This window comes from Rhagoletis pomonella, unplaced genomic scaffold, assembly GCF_013731165.1.
Source record: "Rhagoletis pomonella isolate Grant_MI unplaced genomic scaffold, Rhpom_1.0 Rhpom_scaffold_00086, whole genome shotgun sequence".
Taxonomy (NCBI): Eukaryota; Metazoa; Arthropoda; class Insecta; order Diptera; family Tephritidae; genus Rhagoletis; species Rhagoletis pomonella.
In genome coordinates, this window is record NW_023458640.1 from 48,862 (window position 1) to 57,320 (window position 8,459).

The window sequence follows — 8,459 nt, forward strand, 5'->3', positions numbered from 1 at the left end:
CGCCTAGTGCCCCAGTATCTCCTTCTGATGCTGTGTTCCTAGCTACTGCCGTCGTTCTGGTAAAAAATCGTGCTGGAAGCTTCGTGCCTTGCAGGGCGCTTTTAGATTCTGGCTCCCAGTTACACTTTGTCACAACTCGCCTTGCAAACCAATTGCAGCTTGTAAAATCAAAATCTTCTGCTACAGTATCTGGCATTGGAGATGCCAATTTCTCAGCGGAGGGTTACTCAGTCGACCTCGTACTGAAGTCGCGGACTTCAGATTTCTCAACAAACATAACAGCTGTTGTTGTGCAAACCATAACCGACAACCAGCCTGGCTGCTCCGTGAGCACCAACGAGTGGAATGTTCCGTCGAATATACAACTAGCTGATCCTGGGTTCAACTTACCGCAGCGAATTGATCTGCTCATTGGAGCAGCATTGTTCTTCGATCTGCTATGTGTGGGGCAGATACGCTTGGCATACGGTTTACCACTCCTTCAGAAAACACGCCTCGGTTGGGTGCTATCTGGAGGGGGGCAACAAGCTCCAAAACTATCACCTTTTGTGGTGCGACGGAAGTCCTCCAGTGATATTATTTCCACTCGGTTGGAAGATTTAGTGCGTCAGTTCTGGGAAATAGAGCACAACTTCGAGCCGATCTCTAAGGCCTCCCAAGAAGATATCGACTGCGAAGCCCACTTCCGGGAAAATTATTTGCGATTGTCATCAGGCGAATACTCAGTTCGTCTTCCCATGAAGCGTGGTGTGGAGGCCCTTGGAGACTCCTATTTGCAAGCTCGTCAACGCTTCGAAAGTCTTGAACGAAAATTCGCTCGTAACCCTGAGCTTAAAACAGAATATAGTAAGTTCATAAAGGAATATCTGGACCTTAATCACATGTCGCTAGTTACCAATGAGGTTTTTCAACAATGCAAGCATTTTCTGCCGCATCATTGCGTCATCACGGATGACAGTAGCACAACAAAGCTGAGAGTGGTTTTTGATGGCTCTGCATCCACTACTTCGGGCTTTTCGCTGAACGACCTACTCATGGCAGGCCCAACTATTCAGCCGAAACTTTTTAATATCCTTATTAGATTTCGTACTTTTCCCATAGCACTTACTGGGGACATCTGTAAGATGTATAGGTGTGTTCGCGTCACCCCACCAGATAGCATGCTCCAATGCATATTGTGGCGTGAATCTCCTCAGGAAAACTTTGCCATCTATAAGTTAGACACGCTGACTTAGGAAACTAAGCCTGCGTCATTTCTGGTCATACGTGCCATGCACCAACTCGCAGCTGACGAATCCTCGACTTACCCCATTGGTGCAGAAATAGTGCGTCGAGACTTCTACGTAGATGACTTGATATCTGGAGGCGATTCGATGGAAGAAGTACTGAATATCAAGCTACAAACAACTAGCCTCCTTGCTCGAGGAAACTTTAAGTTACGCAAGTGGTGCTCTAATAGTCCAGATATCCTTCGTGATATACCTGACGTAGACAAGGAACGTTTCCTTAAGTTTGACGATGGCAGTGACATCACCAAAGCTCTGGGACTAGTTTGGGATCCGGTCAAGGACAAGCTGCTATTTTCGTTTGTGCCACAACGAGAACTCGGTAAAAACTCAAAACGCTCCGCGTTGTCTACTCTAGCTCGCTGTTACGATCCCCTTGGACTAATGGGCCCTACGCTGACCAAGGCGAAGATTCTTCTGCAACGCATGTGGAGAGACAAGCTTGAGTGGGATGAGAGTCTACCGCAATCGTTAAACACCGCCTGGTCTACCTTTTGCAGCGGGTTTGCAGACATACAGCACCTATCATTTCCTCGTTACGTCTTGCAACCTGGGGCCATTACAGAAATTCATGCATTTTGCGATGCAAGCCTTGAAGCTTATGGGGCTTGCGTTTATACGCGTTCAGCCAAGGATAGTAAGGTACAAGTGCACCTGTTGTGTTCGAAGGCCCGTGTCGCTCCACTGAAGACTATCACCGTGCCCAAGCTGGAACTCTGTGCAGCAACACTGCTGGCACAACTCATGGGTGAGTTTACAAAAATGAAGCTTTTTAACTGTTCATTTCATTGTTGGTCAGATTCCTCCACTGTCCTCTCGTGGCTGCGAGAAGAACCATCGAAATTTAACGTATTTGTCGCTAACCGAATTTCCACCATACATCAATTAACGGAGGGCATGCGGTGGCACTATGTTCCGACAGCAATGAATCCGGCGGACATTTTATCCAAAGGAGCTACCCCGCAGGAACTTCTAGGATCTTCACTTTGGATGCACGGCCCGTCATTTTTGCGAGAAGTGGAGGGCAGCTGGCCGCGCATGTGTCTACCACAACCAAAACTTCCAGAACTTCGACAAAAGGTGTTGCTTGCCGCACATAACCGCAATGACATTTCGCTTTCGTTCAAGTACATTAATTCATTTGGAACAATGCAGCGCATTTTTGGGTACGTCAGCAAATTTGTCAATATTACAACATCGCCAAGCTCTTCGCAGCTCACAGCCGCAGATATTCACCATGGAACTCAACTGCTTATTCGCTTAGTACAAAGAGCGCAACTTTGGCCGGAGTACACGGCATTACAGGCCAATAATTGCGTCCCGAGTTCGAGCAGCATTGTTTCGCTATCACCATTTCTTGATGACTTTGGAATTATTAGAGTCGGCGGGCGATTAAAAAACTCTATGCTTAGTTTTGAATCGCGCCACCCATGCATTATTCCGAAGGATCATCCACTGACATTTAGTATAATAACCTTTTTTCATCGCAAACAACATCACGCAGGTCCTCAAGCTTTACTCGCCGTCATTCGAATGCAGTTTTGGCCCATAGGTGGTCGGAAAACAGTCACTCGAGTCCTACAAAAATGCATTATTTGCTGCAAATCGAGACCGCGCCTTGTCGAGCACATAATGGCCGACCTGCCTAAAGAGCGAATTCAGGCATCGCGCCCATTCATAGCCACCGGTGTGGACTACTGTGGGCCATTTTATTACAAGCCTGAAGTACGCAATAAATCGCCCCACAAATGTTATGTAAGCGTTTTCATTTGCTTCGCCACAAGGCTGTATGGATGGAGTTGGTAAGAGACCTCTCAACAGGTGCTTTCATTGACGCGCTAAAACGATTCATCGCTACGTGTGGCATACCCAGCTGCATCTGGTCTGACAATGCGACGAATTTTGTAGGCGCCAAGAACGAGCTTAAAGAACTACGGAACTTAGCCCTCAGCGAGAAACACCGCAGCGAAGTCCACAACTTTTGCCTCAGTAATGGCTTTGATTGGCGTTTCATCCCACCTCGCTCTCCGCACTTTGGCGGTTTGTGGGAAGCGGCCGTAAAAACAGCCAAACAACATTTCTATCGTTCCGTTGGCTCATCACTGCTTGGCTTCGATGAATTGCGTACTTTAGTATGTCAAATCTGTGCTGTCATTAACTCTCGTCCTCTCGTACCCCTTTCAGAAAACCCAGAGGATTTAGATGTGCTAACGCCAGGCCATTTTTTGATTGGTGGTTCTCTGACAGCTCTTCCGGAACCGGATCTAACGACGCTAAACTACGACCGACTTGATCGATGGCAGCGTGCAACATACATTAAACAGGTTTTTTGGAAGCGGTGGACTCAAGAGTATCTAACTCTTCTACAGCAACGCGCAAAGTGGCGTTTACCTCATGCCAACATTCAAGTCAATGATGTCGTATGCATAAAGGAAGAAAACTCACCACCACTGAAGTGGCCTCTAGCACGGGTAATCGAAGTTGTCCCTGGAGCAGACGGTGTCGTACGTGTGGCACTTTTAAAAACATCTAGCGGCATAACGCGACGAGCCGTGAACAAGCTGTGTGTCCTCCCGGTGAAGGATTCTGTTGAAAGCCCTGACCTTTCAACGGGGGGGAGGATGTTCGGAGCAGCAGCGGATAAGCCAGCAACATAAAATATGTTTATCAAAATCAATATGAATAACGTTATTTGATCACACTGAAATTTTCATACTCAATTGAGCTGCATATTTACTTGTATGTATTTAAACTGTGCTTATTTTGTTTCCCCTTTATACTATGTATAAAGCATACGTATATACATACATACATATATGTATGTGCATACGTACCGCCCGCGCTCAGTTGGATACATTCGTATGCAAGCAAGCGAAAAATAGTAAATATGTATGTAAGCAATATTGTGTGCGCGGGTGCATACGTGCATAAATATATATATGTAAATTCTCATGCATTTAAGAAAACTGGTTTTCTATTGTTGGTGATGAATTTGCAGTTATCCAATGTAATTAGGACATACTTAAATAGTTCAAGGTGAACTTTCTGTTAGTTAGTCGCGGACCAAATCTTGTTAAATACAGTTGCTTAACTTATGCATACATCGTTTGTTTTATTTTAAGAGCTGCTAAAAAGGCTTAGTAGCTCAACATGTACAATAATAATGAAATTGATTTAAACTATATACCAACCGATAAAATGATGTCAGATATATTAACTAAAAATTTACTAAAAACAAAACATGTAAAATTTACCAATGAGATGGGTATATTTTAAAATATTAATGTAAAGTGTTGAGAAGGAGTGTTGGAAATATATGAAACTAGTTTATTCTTTCCATCTCTTCGCTACTTTTCCTTCTTGTTCTCTTGTACGCATAGCTCGTAAGCAATTCGTTTGTTAAATGTCAGTCAGTCTATTCTAACTATTCAAATAAAGCAAACCAAACATAAGTATTAAATTGATGAACATTCCCACGACAGCCGGTTCTACGTACCGGAATGACTCCGGTTTCACCCGACCAAGGGCTGTTGTTTCGGCGATCTAACCCCGTTTAGGTCGGCGAAGTATCTCAGAAGTTGTCCGTCCATAGGGCAACATTCACTACGCATTCTCCTACTCAGGGCTGGCATCGAGTCAAACCCTGGGCCAGAAATATACACCTGCTGTGTATGCCGAAGTCGATTACACCACAACTCCACCTCAGTCAAGTGTAATGCCTGCGAGGGGTGGAGTCACCTCAGGGTCTGCTCGGGACTACGGACACACAGACAGTGGACCACGTCGTACGTGGCCCCCTGTTGCTCTAACAGAGCAGCCTCCACGGCAACCCATAGTCCGCCCGTGCAGCCCCACACACTCACACAGCAACCACACACAGTCGCCACAACACAACAACATACCACAGCCACCACAGACCACATAACACACACAACCGCACCACCACCCACACGCCGCCGCCAACAACTCCTTGTTCCCCCTACAATCTGCACGGTATGTCAGACCAGAATATTCCGTAATGTGACATCAGTCAAGTGCAACACCTGCCTTGGCTGGTGCCACTTTAGGGCATGTTCAGGTCTGCGCACCACGCGAGATTGGACGGGGAACTTCGAGGGCCCGTGTTGCGCTGCTCGGTCGCTGACATCAATTTCGACGCCCCCCACTACCACCACAGGGAGGCAATCACCTCAGCAGCACACACAGCCAACGGCGGCAAGAACATACACCTCACTCACACCCCACATCACAACACGTCTCCCGAACCACATGAAGCTCCTCCAATTCAACTGTAACGGGCTACAGAGCAAGATTGAGGAGATAACCGCCTTCATGTGTCGGCATGGTATATTAATAGCTGCGGTCCAAGAGACGAAGTTGCAAAGCAATTCAACTTTGTTGAATTGTGCCGGGTACAACGTGCACCGTCAAGATCGCGAGCGAGATAATGGTGGTGGCTTAGCGTTCATCACGCACCACACCGTGCAGTATCGTCTTATCGAAGCAGACATCGACCGCAGGGATACCACCCTAGAATGTCAGGGCATCGCTATCCGGTCAGGCGATGTCGAGCTCGAAATATTTAATATATACATACCCCCTGTCACCTGCTGCCCGGCAGGATATCACCCTGATATAGGTGCGCTCCTCAGAGGTGAAAACCGTATGGTAGTAGGTGACTTTAATGCGCACCACGATCTTTGGCACTCAAGCCTGTCAAACGATCGTAGGGGAAAAGACTTGGCTGAGCAGATAGACGATTCGACATTCTGCACAATGAACGACGACGCACCCACCAGGATTATGGGTAACTGCAGTAGCTCGCCAGACATCACAATAGTCAGCGCTGGTCTGATAAACAGCATAACGTGGCGACCTATGCTGACTCTAGCATCAGACCATCTACCCATAGTCATCTCGATTGATAAACCAACCGACTTTGCCTCCGCCAAACACCGGACCTACGTCAACTTTTCTAAAGCTGACTGGAAAGGTTACGCGGAGTTTACTGAAAACACCTTCACATCGCTCCCCACACCAACCGACGTCCATCTCGGTGAACGTAAGTTCCGCAGGGCTATCACTGCTGCTGCAGCTCGTTTCATACCGGCAGGGTGCATATCGGACCCACGTCCAAACTTCCCTGCCGAAGCGGCTGTTTTAGCCAATGAGCGTGATAGCCTTCGTCAGGCCGATCCCGGAGATCCCCGTATCAGGGATCTCAACGCGGAGATTCGGCAACTTGTAAACGTACATAAGCGGAAGAAGTGGGAGGAGCATCTGAAGACTTGCAACTTCACCTCTGGTGTGAGCAAGCTTTGGTCAACCGTGAGGTCACTGTCTAATCCGCCGAAGCACGACGACAGAGTCGAAATTTCCTTCGGCGACCATGCTTCGTCGGACCCGGAGCGATGCGCGAGCTATTTTAGCCGGCAGTTCATACTGCATCCTCCGGTGGACAAAGCCAAGCGTCGAGTGACCAGAAGGCTGCACAAACTGCCAACAACCTGTGCCCCCCTTGCTTTCACTTGCGGTGAAGTTCAGGTGGCCATCGGGAAGGCGAAAGCCTCCAAAGCCATGGGTCCCGACGGAATATGCATGCTGATGCTGACAAATTTGGGTCCTGCGGGGGTAGCGTACCTAACGGAGGTCCTCAATTTGTAAATGGCCACTCTCATCATCCCAGACATCTGGAAGGTGGGGAGAGTGGTCCCACTGCTCAAACCGGGGAAACCTGCAAACAAAGGAGATTCGTATCGTCCGATTACACTCCTTTCCCCGGTAGCGAAGATACTCGAGGCCTTGCTACTCCCGTACTTCACAAATCACCTGACCCCAGCGAAGCATCAGCATGGTTTCCGAAAAGTGCACAGTACAACAACAGCACTTAACGCCATAAACACTCAGATAACTCGTGGCCTTAACCGTAACCGTCCCTGTGAGAGAACGATTCTAGTAGCGTTGGACTTGTCAAAGGCGTTTGACACCGTCTGCCATTCCACGCTACTAGAAGATATAGAGGCCTCCTCTCTCCCACAGAGGCTCAAACGGTGGTCGGCAAATTATCTAAGTGGTCGACATTCGTCGGCAATGTTCAGAGACAAAACGAGTAAGCACCGAAAAATAAAACAGGGGGTTCCTCAGGGTGGTGTCCTTTCCCCGCTACTGTTTAACTTTTATATTTCAAAGCTCCCTCAACCACCAGAGGGAGTCTCGATTGTCTCCTATGCCGACGATTGCTCGATTATGGCGACTGGGAATGGAATTGATGACCTGTGTTCGAAAGTAAACGGCTATCTCTCCGAACTTTCTCGCTTCTTCACTGCAAAGTGTCTAGCCCTCTCCCCTACGAAATCCTCCGCGACCCTTTTCACAACCTGGACGAAGGAGGTCAGGCTACCGCTGGGGATTCACGTCGATGACACACCAATTCCGACGGTGAATAACCCCAAAATACTCGGAGTAACATTCGACAGCCTGCTCTCCTTCTCTGCGCACTCAACCGCTATTGTCAATAAAGTACAGAGCCGCAACAAGGTCCTCAAGTCGCTAGCCGGCAGTACTTGGGGCAAAGACAAAGAAACGTTGCTGGCAACATACAAGGCAATAGGCCGGCCGGTCTTGAACTACGCAGCGCCAGTGTGGTCGCCAGGGACTAGTAGGACGCAGTGGACGAAGCTACAGACGGGACAAAATACGGCACTTAGGACAGCGACGGGATGCCTCCTGATGTCGCCAGAACATCACTTGCACGGCGAGGCGCAAATGCTCCCAGTTAGGGAGCACAACATAATGCTCTGCAAGCAGTTCCTGATCGGGAGCCACAGAAGTGGCCACCCAAACAGACAGCTGCTTGCAGAGGAGCCCTCGCCTAGGCACGTCAGGAGGCATCTATATGAACTGACGGACGAAGTCCAGAGGTTCATTAAGCAACCTCTGGACCCGACAGCGTACAGACAGGCCCTGAACGGCATTCACAGGGACTCAGTCTCGAGTTATGTAGACTCTCGACCTGTGAATGCCGTTCTAGGCATACCACCTCCGGACATTGACGAGACAGAGCTTCATCTGCCTCGGGAGACACGCACTACACTTGCTCAACTTCGCTCCGGCTACTGCAGCAGGTTAAACTCCCGAACGAATGTCCGGCATGCGGAGAGACCCCACATGACT

General features: G+C 48.4%; 1 protein-coding gene across 1 annotated transcript; it reads left to right on the plus strand.

Moving 5' to 3' along the window:
- Nucleotides 1-1,271: 1,271 nt before the first annotated feature.
- Nucleotides 1,272-3,503, plus strand: LOC118749917 (the record flags this gene model as incomplete). Its single annotated transcript, XM_036484683.1, has 4 exons — nucleotides 1,272-2,034; nucleotides 2,086-3,011; nucleotides 3,071-3,410; nucleotides 3,471-3,503. Coding segments are annotated over exons 1-4 (2,062 nt in total), but the record flags the coding sequence as incomplete, so codon positions are not given.
- Between the last annotated feature and the right edge of the window lie 4,956 nt (nucleotides 3,504-8,459).